This window comes from Anabrus simplex, chromosome 1 (assembly GCF_040414725.1).
Source record: "Anabrus simplex isolate iqAnaSimp1 chromosome 1, ASM4041472v1, whole genome shotgun sequence".
Taxonomy (NCBI): Eukaryota; Metazoa; Arthropoda; class Insecta; order Orthoptera; family Tettigoniidae; genus Anabrus; species Anabrus simplex.
This window is the reverse complement of record NC_090265.1, coordinates 1,063,174,316-1,063,196,864: the sequence shown is the minus strand read 5'-3', so window position 1 is coordinate 1,063,196,864 and position 22,549 is coordinate 1,063,174,316. Positions and strand designations below refer to the sequence as shown.

Genomic DNA, 22,549 nt, shown 5'->3' with positions numbered 1-22,549 from the left:
CTTAGTAGGGAGAAAACACTCGAATGGTTTTGCTGCCTGTTGGATGAGATACGAGACTTCATGAAATCATCTCCTGGGAAATATTATCACGAACTTGATTATATATCTTGGCTAATCGAATTAGCATTCTTGGCAGACATCACCTCGAAATTAAATGAGTTAAATCTCGAATTGCAAGGAAAAGATCATAATATTTCAGGTATGGTAAGTATTGTCAATGCATTTGAAAAGAAACTTAAGGTATGGATTGTCCATTTAAATAGAAATTCCCTTCCACATTTTCCAAATTTGAAATCTATGGCAGATACAGTAAATGGCGGCAAGCGTGATTTTTCATCTCTTGCTAAACATCTTGAAACTCTTGGGTCCGAATTTGGTAGCAGATATAGCCAGTTTTCAATGCTTGAACCAGTGATCATGTTTGTCAATAAACCCTTCGCTTCTGTTGACGTTTCTGAGCTTGGAGGGAGGGTGTTATTCGAAAATTATAATCCTGAAGAATTAGAAATGGAAATTTTAAGCCTTCAGTCAGACCTTTCTTTGAAATCCTCCTACGCAACATGTGGCAATTTCTGGACTCTGGTGGACGTTAAAAAATATCCCATTACCCGCAGTGTTGCTCTGAAGATGCAATCTTGTTTTGCTTCAACCTATTTTTGTGAAGTCGCGTTTTCGACTATGAACATAATAAAAAACAAACACTGATCCTGCCTGACAGACTCACACCTGGATTACGCGTTAAGAACAGCCTTTCCAGTTACACACCAGACTGTCCTCAACTTGCAGCGAGCATGCAGTGCCAGATTTCACATTAATTATGCGAGTAAATATATTTTCATATATTTTTTATTCTAGATTTATTATTATTATTATTATTATTATTATTATTATTATTATTATTATTATTATTATTATTATTATTATTATTATATAGTTGTTGTACCGATAACAGTAGTCGAATTAGTGGAATCGTACCTGGCGCCCGCATACCCTTAGTTATCATGTGAATGTGCTCGCGTAGAAACGAACGTTGGACAGCCCTGCTCTAGATCTACAAAACATAATAAACACAACTGCCTATTCCTCTTGTAACATTTTTCAATTACCTGGCGCATACTGAAAATCTGATCCTGAAACCCTCTCTGTGGTCTGAAACCATACTGGCTTCCATCCAACTTTCTCTCAACAACTGATCGCACCCTCCCTTCCAAGATGCGAGTGAACACTTTCCCTGGTATACTAATCAATACCTCGATAGTTGTTGCAATCCTTCCTGTTCCCTTGCTTATAGATGGGTGCAATTACTGCTTTTGTCCAATCTGAAGGTACCTTACCAACACTCCATGCTAATTTTACTACTCTATGAAGCCATTTCATCCCTGCATTCCCACTACACCTCACCATTTCAGGTCTAATTTCATCTATTCCTGCTGCTTTATAACAATGGAGTTTATTTACCATCCTTTCCACTTCCTCAAGCGTAATTTCAGCAAGATCACTTTCCTCCTCCCCATGAGCTTGGCTGTTCGCAACACCACCCGGATGATTTCCTTTAACATGCTCAAAATATTCCCTCCACCTTTCCAGTGATTCTCTGGGATCTATTATGAGTTCACCTGAATTACTCAAAACACTGTTCTTTTCCTTTTTCCTTCCCTTCCTAAGATTCTTTATTACTGTCCAGAAAGGTTTCCCTGCTGATTGACCTAGCCTTTCCAGGTTATTACCAAAATCTTCCCACGGCTTCTTTTTGGGTTCAACAACTATTTGTTTCGCTCTGTTTCTTTCATCTACGTACAAATCCCTGTCTGCCTCGGCCCTTGTTTGGAGCCATTTCTGATAAGCCTTCCTTTTACGTTTACAAGCTGCTCTTATTTCATCATTCCACCAAGATGTTCCCTTTTCCCATCTTTACACACAGTTGTTCCTAGGCATTCCGTTGCTGTTTCTACTACAGCATCCCTTTATGCCACCCATTCACTTTCTATATCCTGAATCTGCTTTCTGTCTACTGTTCGAAACTTCTCACTAATCATATCCATGTACTTCAAATTTCCTCGTCCTGGAGATTTTCTACCCTTATTCGTTTGCCGACAGATTTCACTTTCCCTACCCTAGTCCTAGAGATACTTAGTTCACTACAGATCAGATAATGGTCTGTATCATCGAAAAATCCCCGGAAAACTCGTACATTCCTAACAGATTTCCTGAATACAAAGTCTGTTAAGGTATAGTCTATTATGGATGTGGTACCCCTAGCCTCCCATGTGTAGCAGTGAATAGCCTTATGCTTGAAGAATGTATTCGTAACAGCTAAACCCATACTGGCACAGAAGTCCAGCAAACGCTTCCTATTCTCATTAGCTTCCATATCTTCCCCACATTTACCAATCACCCTTTCGTATCCTTCAGTTCTATTCCCAACTCTCGCATTGAAATCGCCCATTAGCACTATTCTATCCTTGCTGTTTACCCTGACTACGATGTCACTCAATGCTTCATAAAACTTGTCAACTTCATCCTCATCTGCACCCTCATATGGCGAATACACGGAGACAATTCTAGTCCTAATTCCTCCAACTGCCACATCTACCCACATCATTCGCTCATTTACGTGCCTAACAGAAACAATGTTGCTTTGCGTGCAATGGTATTCCTGATAAAGAGCCCTACCCCAGACTCTGCCCTTCCCTTTCTAACACCCGTCAAGTACACTTTATAATCTCCTATCTCTTCCTCGTTATCTCCCCTTACCCGAATATCACTTACTCCTAGCACATCCAGATGCATCCTCTTTGCAGACTCAGCCAGTTCTACTTTCTTTCTTCCATAAGCCCCATTAATATTGATAGCTCCCCATCGAATTCCATTTCGTTCGTCAAGTTGTTTCCAAGGAGTCCCTTCCTGTCAAATGGGAGTGGGACTCCGTTACTCCCATAGGTCCGAGGCTTTCTTAAAATATTCAGTCTAAATAATCAGTCTAATCGTCTGAATTTTATAAGTATTTAGAATATATTCAACCTGACGGAATATCTTGTAAAAGGTATGTTACCTTAAATATACAAGTGATAGTACTACATTTGATACAAATGCTGTATGGTCAAAGCGCTATGTTACTAGCTCACCTGAGTATGGCTCTGCACAGCAAGGATAGAATTCTTCATTGCGCCTGGCCGGCACGTCAAGTATATCCCACTCCACCGACAGGTAGAACTCGCTAAGGTCTATACCCACCTTCACTAAGTTGCTTCCCGGCTCCTGCTTCATATGTTTCAAGTCCACCTGTAACATCATTAGCAGCTATGAATATTTTGTTCATCAGCATTTGGGTCCAGAATGATGGTGTCTTTTAAGGAGCAAAACATGACGAATATCAGCAACTTGAACCTAAGACCTACCAACAGTTACAACATATCTATTTACTGTGACGAATATAATCTCAAACCATAGCCCAAGAAGACTTAAGTTAAAGGTAATTGCCCAGTAGGTTTTAAATGAGTAATAATACAAAGCAAGTTCCATATTTTAACTTCTTGGGATGTCGTATAACTTATTTTAACAACAATTACGTAAGACGTATACTTCACAAACATCAAATTATCTGTATTAAAATTTATAGCACTCTAAAAAAAGATTAAAGCTAATCGAATTGAATTTTACATTGTCGTTTCCTTGTTAATACATGGAAGTGAAACTTGAAGCTTGATCAAATCTCATTATGAATGAATAAAATCTACAGACATTATTCTTTTATAAAATATTGTTAATTACAAAATCAAATCATCTATATTAAGACAGAACTGATTTATATTAATGACTAAGTCACATGAAGCACATTGAACAGCTGGACTAAAAACTGACGGAAATATTATTGCACAATATTTCGAGAGAGCTTCTGCAGCCCTTGTTTGGCAGAACCTCCCACGAGGGTGGTTATATGTAGGATGTCCATAAACTGTGTTATAAGCAGACCTGTACGTGAATTTTTGAAGTATTCTAAGTCCATATATCTTATCAAAAATTTTTCAAATATTTCAGTGTGTTAAAAGCGGCTGTTAAAGTTTGAGATTCAATCATACTTCAGTCATCTCAGTCATCGGACGTAGTTAAAAAGTTTCTTTGCTGACATTAGTATCCCCAGGAAAGATGTTGTTGCTTACCCTGGTGGTGACTGATGTTGCAAAGGCGAAAGCGTATGAGTATACAGTATGTAGATTTTGTGATACTTGATATTTATAATCCTCACTTATTGAACTTATTTAAGAATACACATGAATATATATATATATATATATAATAATCTAGCCATAGTAACAATATTCTTCTTCTTCTTCCTCTCTTCTTCGTCTTTTCTCATTAATAGCGGGGTCGACGTTTCTGTCAAGTCGTTTCCATTTTCCTCGGTCCCAAACAGCATTTTCTCTTAACTTCTTTTCCCTGAAATCCTCCCGCAGACAATCCATCCATCTTCTTCTGGGTCTCCCTCTCTCCCTCCTACCTTCCACTTCCATGTCAAGCATTCTCCTACCCACATAATTTTCATTCCTGCGCTTAATGTGGCCATGCCAGAGCAATCGTCTTTCTTGGACCTTTCTAGATATTTCAATCTTTAAAACTGCCTCGTATAATGGTGTTCTCAATGTGATCTTTCCTCGTAACCACACACATCCATCTCAGCATCTTTATTTCAGATACTTCCAGCCGCTTACATTGTGACAGCACTGCTGACCATGTCTCGGCACCATATAGCATTGCAGGTCTCACCGCACATTTATAGGCTTTCCCCTTTGTTCAGTCTACTGTCCCAAAGGACATCAGACAACCTTTTCCAGTTAGATCAGGCAGTTTGAATTCGGCGAGTAATGTCAATGTCTAGACCCGCATCAGCAGGCATAGTGGATCCTAAGTATTTGAAACTGTTCCTTGCCTAGAGCCGGTTTCCATCCATCTGACAGTCTCATTCCCGGTTCCTCCCTGGCACATGTATTCAGTCTTAATCCGGCTGATTTTAGACCTCTTTCCTCTAGAGCTCTTCTCCAGCATTCTAGTTATTGTTCAAGTAAGAGTGCATGCACAATGATAGTAAACTAAAGTAAAGGTAACATCTTCACTAAGTGGAATAGAGTAGTTAAGCCTGTGCCTGGCCACCTTTCCCTTAAGGAATGAACATGGTACTCATTTCTGGTGCAGGCTGAGTGAAACTCAGGATCATGTGTAAATTCAGAATTCACATTATCAAAATCTATGTAAGATGTTACTGAACTGCTAAACAGAACAATTATCAGCAACTACAAAGGTCTTCTGCAGAAAGTGAATGACAGGATACTCTCCCCAGTAAGGTTTCTTCAGTATTTATTTAATTGTACACAACCATAGACCAGAATTTAGCAACTATAGCGATGAACTATGCCTATTGTCATTTCTTGATGGATGCAGTACTTTTTCATCCATCTCTTGGCACAGGCCAGACTAAAGTATAGCTTCCACCGAAGTCCTAGTCTCATCCATGGCTGTGACTATATGAAAGCTGCTGGGGTATGGGTGGTGCTGAGTAATGACATTCAGAGAATGACTAGTGCATCTGAGTGTTATGAAAGGTGTTGCTCATAGGGTTCTCTCATCTTGCCTAGTACTCCTCGTTTTGTTGCTCCCATTGGTTTTTGCTGTTTCCTTATAACCGCATAACCATTGGTGGTGCTATTTGAGGATCCAGCCAGCCTCTGGGCTGATGACCTAACAGACAGACGGCGGTGAACTGGGTTGTCAAGAGGCCCCTAGCAATTTTGTTTCTATATACAACAACCAACCAGGAAGTCATACAAATAATTAAAGAAGTAAGTAACTCTGGTAGTTCTGTTCACAGTGGACTGAGCAACGAAATAACAACATTAATAACGATCACATACTGTGTGTGATGATTCAGTACACATCCTTCAAGAGTAGTTACACATCTGAATATTCTCAATGGCTTACACATCGAAAGAATTCAGTTTTGATTGAAACAGTGAACTTGTATGGTCAGTCCAGTAACTAATTCTTCAATCGCTCTTCATGGTACAAGTTTAGTTTTATCATTTTGTGAACTATGAGGAGGACCGCGTTGTGATATTCAACTATTGTCTATAATAGATCATTTTCTTGTTCTATGGTAGGTGTTCTACTCGCTATCCAAAGTAAAATGCCCATCGGACAAGGTTTTGCATTAACAGCTACGTGAGCTATATGTTGTGTGGCGCTTTCAACGATATACATATTGATTATTCCTGATCAATCAATGAATCAATCAGTCACCACCGATCTTCAGTTAGGACTGATGCCCACGTGGCAGATTCCTTATCAGTTGTTTAACTAGTATTTTCTGATACCAAAGACGTTGGAAATGTATCGAACTTATCTCTTGATAAATCATTCCAGTCACCAATATCTGTTCCTAAAGACGTGTATTTACCCCCAATGTGTCCTTTCTAATTCTATCTTCATCTTCAAAATATGATCGTTCCTGCTTTCCTACTAATGTCATTCCATATCATCTCTCCACTGACAACTGGGATCATTCCGCTTAGTCCAGTTGTTCGACTTCCCATTCTAAAGGTTGTAAGATTTTTGTATAACTACTCTTTAGACGGAATCAACCCAGAAAAACATCATACCGTTTTCCTTTGAATCTGTTCCAGTTCTCGTATCAAGTAATCCTGATGAGTGTCCCAAACACTATAACCGTAGACTATCTGGGGTCTTACCAGTGATGTATATGCTCTCTCCTTTATATCCTTACTACAGCCCCTAAATACTCTCATGACCATATGAAGAGATCTAATATCGAAGTGCTATGGCTCCCTAGTTAGAAGACAAGTATCATAGTAACTATGATTCTTAAATTGCTCTATATTCCCATGTAGAATTAACGTACTATACTGTTCAGTGAATTGTCCTGTTCATTGGATGAATGGTCACCGAACTGGACCACGTTTCAGAGTGCCTCGGGTTCGATTATTTCCAGGATTTTAACTGCGCATGATTAATTTCCTCTGGTTCGAGTAATGTGTGTTCGTGATTGTCTTAATATATATCTTTATCTACATAAAACGCACCACAAACCAACTACTACAGAAACATACAACAATGAGCATATCCATCCACATAGGTTAGTGTCAGGAAGGTCACCCGGCCGTTCAAGTTGGCCAGTTCCACCTCAGGTGACGACCCTAATGAGATGAGAAAAAATCAGGAGGAATAAGAAAATAACTGTTCAGTTAATTTTGAAAAATATATGTCATCAAGTTGAACGGTTTCCGACATTATATGCATGTGTGATAAGTAGAAAAGTTTTTTCCAAAATGTGCAAAATGGCAAAATTATTAAATGGCCGTAGATACTTATTCATTACCTTAATGAACTGAAAATCTAGGTATCTCAAACATTTATCTTTCAATTGTAAATTCATTGAAAAATTCCTATACATTCGAGGAACACGCACGTTTTTATCTAAGTATTGCAGAGAGTAACTTCACCTCTATCCAGTTCCACATACTTTAATAGGAACTGGATTGGAAGAACAGAAACTTTCTCAATGGATGATGTTATTTTTAAAGCAACCATTCTAAACCAAGCTCCGTCGACGTACAAACAGAAGAGGAACTACTTTGAGAAGTACGAGACGAATCCTGACATCTCACCACTACTGATCTCCACTTCATAGAACTTTTGAATTGACTGGAAGATTCTTTGATGAAAAAACAGGGAGATGCATAAACCAAATAAACAGCTGAAATAGCTTTGTTTCATTCTCCAATTACATTTTTTCATTGAAATTAAGGAAATAATGTCATTCGGAAACCTATTCTACATGTTTTCTAGCACATTCCCATGGTATTGAATAAGGTCCTCTCAGGTACACTTTTCTCAGAAACAGTTGAGCCTATAGATATATTGTTTATTGTTGATATATGCCAAGTTTGTATATGAAGGAGAGGTGAATTAAATTTTTAGGATCATTAAAATTTAAGTCTCATAAACTATTAAATGCGAGAAACATACAATACCAAGCGCTCAATCGTTTTTCGAGTGACTATACACTTTATGTTGTATATATCATAGCTATCTATCTATAAATGTGACGCCCTCTCTCTGGCCAAGAGATGCCTACAGGTTCAGGAGGTGAGGGATTGAGAAGAGGGCAGAAGTATGTGGGGTAAGAAGGAGATGGGGTTGGGTTTATGGCCTATGGGCGAATTTTTTTATTTCATCAATTGGTTCACAAGCATTAAAACTGGTTTTAGTCATGTTTCTTTCATCCTATTGTTGGTTTATGTTGATTTTTCTTGTTCATAGTGACATTATATCAACATATCATAGCTAGTACTACATTCTGCCACGAGTTCTTATATACTGAATATTCTGGTTCAGGATTTTGCAAATACTTCGCAGGGATGTGCAAGGTGAATCAACAAAATTCATCAATTTTTGTAATCTATTCAAAGACAATATTGTTCAAGATGTAGGACTAGGAAACATAGTTCACCTGTGCGTAACAAATGAAGGGTGCGGCCGAACAACGCGACAAGTGCCACTGAGCACTTTCTGCAGGAGAAGCAAAAGTAAATAGCTGAAAAGACTTCAGCTCATGTTGCTTCCGCCTAAGGCTGACTGTGCACGTGTCCCGCCGTTCCATTCTACTTCGCGCGGTAAAAAAAATGTTTGAGAAGTACGTTCTCACATGTGAAGCACGATCTAACATGCTAGATTGTGAAACATTTCACTTATATTAATGAAAGATTTGTGCCTCTGGAAGTGTCGTATGATAAGACAAATGTAACTCATGACTTCTTTGTACGTGTCCACCTCTGCTAATGGGAGGGAAGTACCTTGATCTGTGTATGTATGAAATGATATTTCCTACTTTTGAAAGCTCCCCTCAAGTTTATTCATCTACCCGTCATTCCATGCAAACTCCACTGACAGCTCGAAACATACCGCATAGTCGAGCAGCTCGTCTCCTTTCTGTCAAGTCTTCCCAGCCCAAAGTGTGCAACATTTTCGTAACACTGGTCTTTTGTCGGTAATCACCCAGAATAAATCGTGCGCTCTCCTCTGAACTTTTTTCCAGCTTTCGTATTGACCTATAAACACACTCATACAATACGGAAAACATATTACAAAAATGTATCCGTCGGAGTTAAGAGCAAATTCGTGAGGAAAGCAAACAAAAAATGTGGAACGCTTCACGATTTTGCGTGTCATCCTTGCGCAGGGGCCATGCTAATCTTCTCTGGAAGAAATAATATAGTTACGTAAGAACGTTTTTCAGTTAAGTGCGTAACAACTGTGATTATGGGTTCTTATATTAAATATTGCAACCTTTCCACCCCACGCCATTTGCCGCATAGAACCAAATGACTGCATGATAATCCCTAAAAAATTCGGGATACTGCCATATAGCACCATACGCCAAAGCGCCTGATGGAAAGGGACCTTTTTAGTCTAGAGTCAAATGCCACCTCATCAGGAAAGAACAAAAAAATTCAGAATGATGGGTGAGCAAATGCTCTTCCGACCGTGCAAGGGTCTACTGCACCCTTCCGTTCCAAAGAATCAAACCACCGACCTCCCAAGACCATGGTACGTTCGCGGCAGAAGATCAAAGAAAATAACACATAGCTAGCTTAAAGGCATAAATGAACGGAAGGAAACCTGGGATACAATGTTATTCGGCAAAATGACAGGCAAACAAAAGTTTAAATACCTATTTATTGAGCCTTGATAAATCAAATTAATTAAAGGTTGATCCTGAATATTTATAGTATATCAATGTTGAATATGCAATGTCCAATGGACTAAATACAAATTGTGAAGTGTCAAAAAAAATTTATTTCTCCTTTACTTCTATCTTCTTCCCGACATGATGATAAATATTACATCATCATTTGTATAACATACTTTTCAAATTAAAAAAATCAGAAATATCCTTATAAATGCGACGGTTATCATTACGAACTTTCTTCACTATCAGAAGAAGCAATTATTTATACAACAAAATAAATTGAAGATAACTTGAAGTGGTCACCTAGCTAAATTAATTATATTACAAAAATAAACAAAGAATAAATGAATGCTAGTCGTTATAATCCTAATCAAAATAAAATAACTGATGTCGGGTCCAGAAATCGAACCCACATCCCAATGGATCCAATGACAAAAATTACGAAAATAAAACTCGATTTGTCACCCACATAAAGAGCGAAGCACGACTAAAAGAATGTATAAAAAGGAAAATATGTACACAATATGAAAATTAACAATAACAATATACACATGCAATTGGCTGTATATATAAAAAAAATGTGACAACAAAAATCCATGGTTGCCTCAAAACTCGAACCAATGATATCGAAGATGGCGTCGACAAACGGGACTAATAAAACTGCCTTTCTTAATTAATCATATGGTCAACAAATAAATGATAATACTGGCGTTCCAGTTAGTTAAATATTATTATAAGATCATACATGAAAAAGTCAAAGAACCCTTTAAACAATAATCGGTGTTGTACAGCTTTCATTCTAAGTGGAATAGCTCGAAAAATACCGCATACGGTAACCCTCTACAAGAGTCAAACCCTTTTCACTCTCCCCTCATCGTAAATCTCTGGACGTCAAAGCGCTCGCTAATAATGGCCCAGTGTGGCAGAAATATCCTTTCAACATCTCAAGGTGAAAGCAAATCGTTTCCCTTGGAACACATATTTGTTAAATAATCTTATTTCATTATATATTCTCATATCATATTTCCAAAGCTCCACTGGCTTATAAATTCACTGTCCTGCCACAATTATATAATACAATATCAATCCACTGTTCATTGTCTCATATTCACATCCATCCACTCAGAATGACCAGCTTCGATTCCATCCGATTACAAAATACAGCCTAGGTTTTTCCTACATTTTAAAATCAAATCAATAAAATCAAATATGGATTTTAAACATATCCATAAGGATATTCTCATATTCAGAAAGGGAAATTATTCGACATTAAAGGAAAACGCTAATCTCAATAGGAAGGCGTCTGTTCGATGTCTAGGCATGTCACAAGTTACGCATATAATTAATACAGCCATCTACAAATATATCATCATGCGAATTACATGAAAATAAGAGTGCCTTGCTATCCTAATGTTAACAGTCGATAGTCCATTTTTACAAGCATAATCACCATGCATTATCATAATAAGCTTGGATATCACGTAAATAAATTATACAAAATTACGGCTCGGCTCAGTGCCAAAAACAAATCCACTATCTATTACATTTACCTAATCTAAGCACTCTGACTAACTAATATTTTATCCTCACGTCAAATACATGCATTACGTTAATTATATATATATTTAAGCCCATGGAGTAGACTATTAATTCCATGAAATGAACATAAATAAATATGAAGACCACTCACAAGTTCTCTTTCTAATTAAAAAAAATACATGCAATTTACATGTCTGACCTAATTTACGTGATCTGCATAATGAATAACTGCGCATTTATTAAAAAAATTATTTCATTTTAGTACTTATCATCATGTCGTAACAATCCAAGGTTCGGGTCCCGGGTAAGACCCTTATTCTTTCCTTTTAAGCTTCCATGGTGTTGACGTTGGTCACGGGTTCATGTCCGTTGCTACTCCCGCTGAGCACGTTCATATTCCAATGGTTATCTTCTACACTTATAACAGTTTTATGAGATTAAGACTTGTTGCGTCACTTTAACACACACAATACAATTAATAGCACTATAATGAAATTAATACTTGTTGCATCACTTAAAAAATTACAATTATACCGTTCTTGCGATCACATTATTTCAACCTGTTTTTAAATACTGTTGTTTGTAGACAATTACAATATTCTCGAAGATATAAACTGTACATTTACAGTCTGAAACACTGAATAGATCAGAACACCATCAAACCGTGGTTCTGCTTTGGATCCTTCGCGTAAAGTGGATGGGTTGTCATCATCGCGGTTCCTTTTATAAACTTTCCCCCTTCCATGCAAGAGACAATGGATAGTCCCCACTACTTTTTTTTAATTAATAGTTCCACGTGTCGTATGACATCGGTAATACACTCAAACGTGTGACTCAGATTCTTAAGTAGTCTGGTTATGTGCGGAACCTGAAATGTTCGGCCATTTATTTAAAATTAATTATCAAAATAATGCCCCTACAATGTCTTCCATGAAGGTGCTGCGTACAAGGGACGCTTAGCTTGTTATATAATGCAACGATTGCGTATTCTTCCACACGTTAATATATTATAAAGAATTAGAATTTTGGCAGATGTCTATAATTAAATCATATAACATCCCGAGGTTTCTCATATTAAATACTATGCATGTCTCGAAATCTCATCATAATAATGCGATTCGCGAGCTGGCAACATCGTGTTCGGCCATTTTTTCAACGGGTGACGGTATCATTATCGATTTTTCTGGCTTGAGATTTTCTTCCCTCTCTCTCTATCTGTGTATCCTTTTAGTTAAGACGGAGTGGTGTTTAGCAGGTTACAAAGGTTGTGTAAGCATGTGCAACCAAATGCAACTTTTTGTAACAAGTACGAGGGAGCTTTACAAAGGTTTTTCACTGCCAAATAATTAATAAATAAATATGTACATGACCGATAAGGCCACATCTGCCTCTCCGTCGGACTCAAGAAATTTGGAAAGGGTTTCAAATTTCTTGACTGATTTCAATTTATTGAAGAAACTCTCATTTACATATTTAATTGTGGTCTCTTCGGCAGTGTATTGTTCTCAAGAGCTCTCGGTTTTCAACCCTAAACCTTTGGTTATCCCGTTCGAGTATAAAAGCAAGTTGACCCAAAATTTCTCGACGTTGTTCTAATTTTTCACAATCTTGACACCATGGGATATCCTCGTCTTCCTGGTTTTCAATCCTTGTCATCTGGACTTCAGCTTCCTCAAGATTCTCATCTTCTTCATCCTGTGGAATGTTGTCATCATCTTCATCTTGATCCTCTCCTTCCTCCTCGGAGTTCTGGTCTGGCTGGTCCAAATTTGCTCTAATGCTTCCTGGTGGGTAATATGGCCGTAAATTGGCTGCATTATATATGGTTTCAGTTAAACCATCCATGCTTTGGACTTTATAGGCATTATTTTCAAGGTTTTCAATTACTCTGTAAGGTCCAATGTACAACTCCGCAAATTTGTGATAAATTTTGCTGGCGGGATCTGACACCGCTGGTCTCTTTACCAACACATATTCTCCTACCCTCAGTGGTCGATGGTATCTCTTACCTCGAAGTCGTCGCAGTCTTTTTTCTGCTTGTTGTCTCAGATATTCAGCTGTTGCCTGGATACAAAGTTCTGCTGAAAATCGCGGATCTTGTGGACACGGTATGGCATTTTGCCATGGTCTCTTCGGCATCTCATCAAAGTGGATGACGCTGGGGATCTGGCCGGTTGACTCGTGTACAGTCCCATTTATGCACTCTTCAATAATTGGGAGGACATCTACCCAACGCCAATGTTGACGGGGGCAATAGATTCGGCAAAACTTCCCGATCTCCCTCATGATACGTTCTGCAGGATTAGATTCGGGGTGACGAATAGAGCTTAAATGGTGTTTCACCCCTAATTGGTCAATGTCACGCTTGAAAACCCCAGAAGTGAACTGGGAACCATGGTCTGTCAGAACGCATTCCGGTTTTCCCATTTTAGGAATGATTTTAGTTTTAATTTGGTTGATGGCCGCTCGGGTATTGGCTTTTTGGACCGGACATAATTTTACATACTTTGAAAATACGTCCACACACACAAGGATATGTTGCAGGCCACGCCTAGCACGTGGTAACGGGCCGTAAAAATCCAAAGCATATAGCTCCTTAGGCTTACTTGGCAGCAAAGGTCGTGGTAGCTGCTTCAACAAATAGGTATTAGGCTTCACCCTTTGACACGTGTCACAAGTAACCAATATTCGGCGGACTATTTTTCTAAGATTAGGCCAAATGAATGCCTCTTTCAGTGTTGCTGACACTTTATCTATTCCTGCATGACCTATGGCTCGGTGGGCTAACCACACCAACACATTCTGTAGAACTGGTGGTACCACAATTCGGTATCGTGTATGATTTTCGTCGATGAACTTATGCAGAATGCCATTGAAATAGTTATACTTCTCCGCTCGCTTCTCCAACTCTGTGTATTCTGCCGTGCCTGGTTGGATTCTTCGCTTGAAGAAGTCAATCAACCGACTCGTCTCCTGATACCTCTCTTGTTCCTCACCGATGCTTTTTAATTTCTCTAATGTCTCACGATCCTCATCCACAAGCTGGATCTGATGGACGAAAGTACTCTCAGGATCAGGATTCCGACTGAGTGCATCAGCAATGACGTTATTTTTGCCTGCACAGTGTTCTATTGTCAAATCATACTGCTGTGCAAACAAACACCACCGATTAACTCTTTCGCTAGTCATGGTTGATTTTAACATAAAAGTAAGAGCTTTATGGTCAGTTCGCAATACAATGGGGAAACCATAAATATATTTCCGCCAATGACTTAAGGCTGTTATAATGGCTAACACCTCAAGCTCAGTTACGGTATATTTCAATTCATGTGCTCGTAACTTACGGCTCATGAATGCCAAAAATGAGATCTTCGGTTCTTTTTCGGGGTCTTCCTGATACAGGACGGCGCCTACTCCTACATTTGATGCGTCGGTCTGTACAATGAACTTCTTTTTATAATCTGGATACCCGAGCTTTACGCTGTTTGTGAGGAGTTCCTTCGTTTTTACGAATGCTGCCTCACATTCATCATCCCACTTCCATCGATTATTCTTCTTCATCAAATTTTGCAGAGGGGCCACAACCTCTGTGTACCCTGGACAGTGGTCCGCGAAGAAATTGCAAATACCCAGAAACTGCCTAATATGTTTCACCCTAGTTGGTCTCGGAAACTTCTGAATGGCCTGAATTTTTACTGGGTTTGGGGTCACACCTTCAGAATCAATAATATGACCCAAAAATAAAATGCTCCTTTGGCAAAATTGGGATTTCGAGAGATTAATTTTGCAATTGTTTCTGTCCAAATCTATAAGTAATTTCTTGATATTTTCGAGATGTTGCTCTACAGTCTCTGATGCAATCAAAATGTCATCGACATATCTTATTGTGAAGGCTTTCACTTCATCACTCAAATTTCGATCTAAAGCTCTTATGAGGGCAGATCCTGCATTCATTATCCCAAATGGGAGCCTGTTAAAAACATACGTAGTTTGATCAAACATAAAACCTGTTAATATTTTAGTTTTGGGATCAAGTTCCACATGGTGAAATGACGAAGTCAAGTCAACCCCTGTGAATAACTTCATAAGATGAAATTTCTTCATAATATCCTTGATACAAGGAGTCTGGTCATACTCGGGGACTAAGCGCTTGTTTATTGCCCGGGCATCTAAACATACTCTTAACGAGCCATTCGCTTTCTCTACAATTACTAACGGGTTTAGGTATGGTGTGGGGAATTTAGAAATCAGGCCGCTCTCTTCCATTTCACGAATAATCTGGCTAACTTGATTATGGTATTTCTCTGGTACAGGATAAGGACGCTGTCGAAAAGGTTCCCAACTATTTACCACTAATGTGTATTGAAAATTTGGAATCTTCCCAGGTCTTGATCCGAAAACTTCCCTTTGTTGTTCAATAATTTGTTGCAAACGAATCCTCTCTTCATCTCCGATCTTGGCCTCGCTGATCTTCTTCTGGACTAAGGATTCAAATAACAATCCTTCTTCTTCTTCTTTCACCGCGGTGACCATAATTCCAGATTCATCGATGACCTTCCTAGTTATCTCTTCCATTTCCAATAAATTTTCTTCCCTTTCTGGTTCCGACCATAATTGAGTGTTCCAAATCATCTCTTCTTGATCTAAATTTTCAACGTCATTCAATTTCATCTCCTTTTGGACTGAGTCGAATATAAAGCGAATCTCGTTACTGTCCATGTTGATATTTGCTTTATATTCTCGTAGGAAGTCTGACCCAATAATAACATTGTACTCCATTTTTGTTAGTACAATGAACGGATGTGAAATAATACTGTCCCCCAGTTCCAAATCAAGATAAGCTTGAGTATTGCAAATCGTAGTCCGATCGGGTATCACACCACGAACTTTAATATTCGATGTTGGAATGACTGGAATGTGGTTTTTCAACTTCAATTCTTCCAACAAAGCCTTAGTTACGACGCTGACACTTGCGCCTGTATCCACCAAGCATCGAACCCGTGCTCCATTTACTCTTATGTAGATTACCGGCAATTCTCTTACGACCTTTGAATTCAATTGAATCTTGTCTTCTAATAACTCATCTGGCTGTATCACCCACGTGTCGATCGTCACTACAGTCCATGTATGAGTCTGAGGATTGATAACCTCTGAAACTCCGACTATCTCCTCGCTTAGCAATCGCGCTTTTTTTGGATGGATTTCCTCGTTAGCCTGATATTCAGGGGCACGAGGATTTAACCTGTTCTGATTAGCTTTATGATTCTGTAAAGCGAGACTTTCGGCTCCTTGGCATTCCGCCGTTTCCGTCAGCCGCCGTATGGGTTGTTCCCATATGTCTTTCCCTTGTCTAGACCCATTTAAGTCTCTAACATATTGCTGAGATTCCCTCTTTCTGTTTTCGAGATCTCCTTGGTAGTACTCTTTCTGGTGCCTGAAATTCTGATCGTTCCGACGTGGCCATCTAGAATAGGGCCGACGATCTCTATTAATGCCCCTTTGCCTGTACTGCTGTTCGACATATTGTCGTCTAGGTTCTCCCCAAGAACGAAAATTCCATCGGGTGTCCCTAATATTTCGATTACCAACATATCCCTGAGTGGTATTCGTGCCTTGATCTTTGACTACTATTGTACTTTTTTTCTCTTGACAATCCAATGTATTCACCATTTCTGATTGTCTCGCCCTAATTTGATGTCCACTCGATGTTTGGTCGAGGTGTCGTAAAATCTGTTCTGCTTCTACAGCCGTCTTTGCATTCGCAGCAATCAAGATTCGTTGAACATCAGCTGGGAACTGTTTGGTAATGGCCGATAGAAGTTCCACTTCAGCCGGAGGGTTATCCAGCTCCCTCATTTTCACTAATTGCCCAGTGAAAAATTCACAAAATCGTGTCGGGCCCGTCATGGAATAACGACGTGAATACAACTCCAAACGCAATCCTAATTACGTTTCCATTCCCCAGTATTTATCGAGAAACATTCTCTTAAAGGTATCGTAGCTATCAAAACAATATTTGAAAGCTTGAAACCATACCAAGGCTTGGTCCTCTAAGAATTTCTCCACGACTCTTAATCTACGTTCCGGAGCTACCTGATGGTCAACCATGTAACCGACCATCTGAGCCAAAAATTTCTTTGGTGTTACAGTACCTCCTGGTTTGAATCGCTTCGGTTTATCTTCATTCATCCGAATTACATTATAAAACGGTATGGATTCAATCGGCAATGTTGTAGAATTATGCATCTGTGCCGCCGATATCTGATCTGCACTATTATTCACACCCTTGAATAAACCCATTCCTTCTCCTTCTATCTTAAGATCATACGGATTATCGTAGCTTTTTTTTATTGGATCTGTTTTTATTCCTAGTTCCTGAAAGTCATCCTGTAATTCCAGTTTCACAATCTTTTCTCTCAACTCAAGTATAAGGTCGTCATGTATATCTACTTTTATCTTCGTCTTTTGCATCTTATGCGACCATTCCTCGATCCTATCTGATGTCCTATCCTCATTCCTCCGTACCTCCTCTTGGACCGTGACTATTCCATCGAATGCCTGTTTTCTGACCTCAGATATTCGCTTATCCACGTTGGTAACAATTTCCTGTTTCGACGCATTGGTTTGGTTCCGAATGTCGTGCATATCGACCTGAGTCTGATGGACCTCCTTCTTAACATCTTCTATTATCCTATCTGTACGTTCCTGGTGATCTGTCACCGTTTGAATATGAACATCGATTTGTTCCGCCATACTTAATGTCTGAGCCTCAACACGTTCGACGCGCTCAATTACCGTGCCTAACGAGTTTTCTAGCCGTTCCTGTTTTTCGTGCGTATTATCCAGTCGTTTTTCTAACTGTGCTGTGTTCCTTTCACATTGTGTCTGGTACCCCGTTATCTGTCCTACCAGTTCATCATAACGTTCGATTGTTTCCTCCAACCGTACGTTAAAGTTCCCCATCTGTTTATTAATTTCATCTCTCCCTTCCTTACACTCCTTCTGTATTCTCTCCATATGTTCATTAACCTGATCTAATTTCTGATCAATCATGTCCTTAACTGTTTCATTACTCTGATCTATCTTCTGATCAATCATGCCCTTAACTGTTTCATTACTCTGATCTATTTTCTGATCAATCATGTTCTTAACTGTTTCACTACTCTGATCTATCTTCTGATCTATCACTTTCATATTTTTATTAATGTCTTCATTATTCTGACCTATCATATTTTTAAATTCCTCTTTCATGTCCTCTATCAGAGCCCTCATGGCTTCCATATCCATTCTACACAATATTTCAATTAAGTGGGCCCCCCTTAACTCGAACCTCGGATTAGGAGAAATCAAATTGAAAATGAATCCAATTCAAGGTCAACTTAATCCAAAATCATAAAATTTTCACAACAATGTGACTTGAATTAAATTTATAGCCTGAATACAGCTATCTCAAAATTATTCACCAGTATAATTTATCAAGGGTACCTTTCATCACAATATTTCAAATATGTAGCCTATCATTATTATATTTATATTTATTATTATTATTATTATTATTATTATTATTATTATTATTATTATTATTATTATTAATTTTGAATAAGTTCGTATAATAAAAATATCGCAAGTTAAATACCAACACAGGTGGTATATGCCAATAAATTAGGCCATCCTTCCAGTATTGAGGCAGATACACCTAATACACTGGGTAATATCGTCCCAAAACTTTCCACATGAATCCTAACTTACTGCCACTTAACAACAAAGATAAAGGCCTGAGGTCACCTTTACCTACCGCGAAACACTAACACAAATTTAATAAATGATTCACTATGAGTAATGAGGCCTGTTACAACCAGTACCTCCTGACAAGTACCCATGAATACGATTACCTGAAGGGTATCGATATTCATTTTTCCTCAGATTTGGGAAAACCATTTTATTGTTTCCCGGGATTTAATTAAATCCCTACATGATTTTGGGTACCTCAATTACTATGAATGACTGTCCTGGTTATCGTCACTTAGACTATAACCACGACTATGTTTTCATTTTGCCATAAATATCACATTAATTTTAATCTGTCATTCACTTCGCATACTGATCCAATTATCAGCATCCCACAAATTGAACAACCATCGTGTTCCTTCATATAATAATTGGTCAGTCCTATATTCCTAAATATGGCATTACCATGCCTGACGCCCATTTTCGCAAAAGTTATCATTTGAAATTATCTCTATCGAAAACATCGAAAAATTCTGAAAATGCCGAAAAATTCAAAAATTCCGAAAATGCCGAAAATGCTTACCATTGTAAATGCCTAAAAATGCCGAAAATGCCTAAACGCTGGGCGCCAAATGCATCCTTTCCACCCCACGCCATTTGCCGCATAGAACCAAATGACTGCATGATAATCCCTAAAAAATTCGGGATACTGCCATATAGCACCATACGCCAAAGCGCCTGATGGAAAGGGACCTTTTTAGTCTAGAGTCAAATGCCACCTCATCAGGAAAGAACAAAAAAATTCAGAATGATGGGTGAGCAAATGCTCTTCCGACCGTGCAAGGGTCTACTGCACCCTTCCGTTCCAAAGAATCAAACCACCGACCTCCCAAGACCATGGTACGTTCGCGGCAGAAGATCAAAGAAAATAACACATAGCTAGCTTAAAGGCATAAATGAACGGAAGGAAACCTGGGATACAATGTTATTCGGCAAAGTGACAGGCAAACAAAAGTTTAAATACCTATTTATTGAGCCTTGATAAATCAAATTAATTAAAGGTTGATCCTGAATATTTATAGTATATCAATGTTGAATATGCAATGTCCAATGGACTAAATACAAATTGTAAAGTGTCAAAAAAAATTTATTTCTCCTTTACTTCTATCTTCTTCCCGACATGATGATAAATATTACATCATCATTTGTATAACATACTTTTCAAATTAAAAAAATCAGAAATATCCTTATAAATGCGACGGTTATCATTACGAACTTTCTTCACTATCAGAAGAAGCAATTATTTATACAACAAAATAAATTGAAGATAACTTGAAGTGGTCACCTAACTAAATTAATTATATTACAAAAATAAACAAAGAATAAATGAATGCTAGTCGTTATAATCCTAATCAAAATAAAATAACTGATGTCGGGTCCAGAAATCGAACCCACATCCCAATGGATCCAATGACAAAAATTACGAAAATAAAACTCGATTTGTCATCCACATAAAGAGCGAAGCACGACTAAAAGAATGTATAAAAAGGAAAATATGTACACAATATGAAAATTAACAATAACAATATACACATGCAATTGGCTGTATATATAAAAAAAAATGTGACAACAAAAATCCATGGTTGCCTCAAAACTCGAACCAATGATATCGAAGATGGCGTCGACAAACGGGACTAATAAAACTGCCTTTCTTAATTAATCATATGGTCAACAAATAAATGATAATACTGGCGTTCCAGTTAGTTAAATATTATTATAAGATCATACATGAAAAAGTCAAAGAACCCTTTAAACAATAATCGGTGTTGTACAGCTTTCATTCTAAGTGGAATAGCTCGAAAAATACCGCATACGGTAACCCTCTACAAGAGCCAAACCCTTTTCACTCTCCCCTCATCGTAAATCTCTGGACGTCAAAGCGCTCGCTAATAATGGCCCAGTGTGGCAGAAATATCCTTTCAACATCTCAAGGTGAAAGCAAATCGTTTCCCTTGGAACACATATTTGTTAAATAATCTTATTTCATTATATATTCTCATATCATATTTCCAAAGCTCCACTGGCTTATAAATTCACTGTCCTGCCACAATTATATAATACAATATCAATCCACTGTTCATTGTCTCATATTCACATCCATCCACTCAGAATGACCAGCTTCGATTCCATCTGATTACAAAATACAGCCTAGGTTTTTCCTACATTTTAAAATCAAATCAATAAAATCAAATATGGATTTTAAACATATCCATAAGGATATTCTCATATTCAGAAAGGGAAATTATTCGACATTAAAGGAAAACGCTAATCTCAATAGGAAGGCGTCTGTTCGATGTCTAGGCATGTCACAAGTTACGCATATAATTAATACAGCCATCTACAAATATATCATCATGCGAATTACATGAAAATAAGAGTGCCTTGCTATCCTAATGTTAACAGTCGATAGTCCATTTTTACAAGCATAATCACCATGCATTATCATAATAAGCTTGGATATCACGTAAATAAATTATACAAAATTACGGCTCGGCTCAGTGCCAAAAACAAATCCACTATCTATTACATTTACCTAATCTAAGCACTCTGACTAACTAATATTTTATCATCACGTCAAATACATGCATTACGTTAATTATATATATATTTAAGCCCATGGAGTAGACTATTAATTCCATGAAATGAACATAAATAAATATGAAGACCACTCACAAGTTCTCTTTCTAATTAAAAAAAATACATGCAATTTACATGTCTGACCTAATTTACGTGATCTGCATAATGAATAACTGCGCATTTATTAAAAAATTATTTCATTTTAGTACTTATCATCATGTCGTAACAATCCAAGGTTCGGGTCCCGGGTAAGACCCTTATTCTTTCCTTTTAAGCTTCCATGGTGTTGACGTTGGTCACGGGTTCATGTCCGTTGCTACTCCCGCTGAGCACGTTCATATTCCAATGGTTATCTTCTACACTTATAACAGTTTTATGAGATTAAGACTTGTTGCGTCACTTTAACACACACAATACAATTAATAGCACTATAATGAAATTAATACTTGTTGCATCACTTAAAAAATTACAATTATACCGTTCTTGCGATCACATTATTTCAACCTGTTTTTAAATACTGTTGTTTGTAGACAATTACAATATTCTCGAAGATATAAACTGTACATTTACAGTCTGAAACACTGAATAGATCAGAACACCATCAAACCGTGGTTCTGCTTTGGATCCTTCGCGTAAAGTGGATGGGTTGTCATCATCGCGGTTCCTTTTATAAACTTTCCCCCTTCCATGCAAGAGACAATGGATAGTCCCCACTACTTTTTTTTAATTAATAGTTCCACGTGTCGTATGACATCGGTAATACACTCAAACGTGTGACTCAGATTCTTAAGTAGTCTGGTTATGTGCGGAACCTGAAATGTTCGGCCATTTATTTAAAATTAATTATCAAAATAATGCCCCTACAATGTCTTCCATGAAGGTGCT

The 22,549-nt window shown here is 38.0% G+C and overlaps 1 protein-coding gene and 1 pseudogene across 2 annotated transcripts in view; both read right to left on the bottom strand.

The window, feature by feature from the left end:
- Positions 1-22,549, bottom strand: part of nAChRbeta2 (nicotinic acetylcholine receptor beta2) — a 483,898-nt gene that overhangs the window by 425,156 nt on the left and 36,193 nt on the right. For both annotated transcript variants that reach the window (XM_067149851.2, XM_067149834.2), the window contains exon 6: positions 3,126-3,282. In XM_067149851.2, the coding sequence (XP_067005952.1) occupies positions 3,126-3,282 (157 nt within the window). The remainder of the gene's footprint in view (positions 1-3,125; positions 3,283-22,549) is intronic.
- Positions 9,206-9,299, bottom strand: LOC137497184 (U6 spliceosomal RNA; annotated as a pseudogene).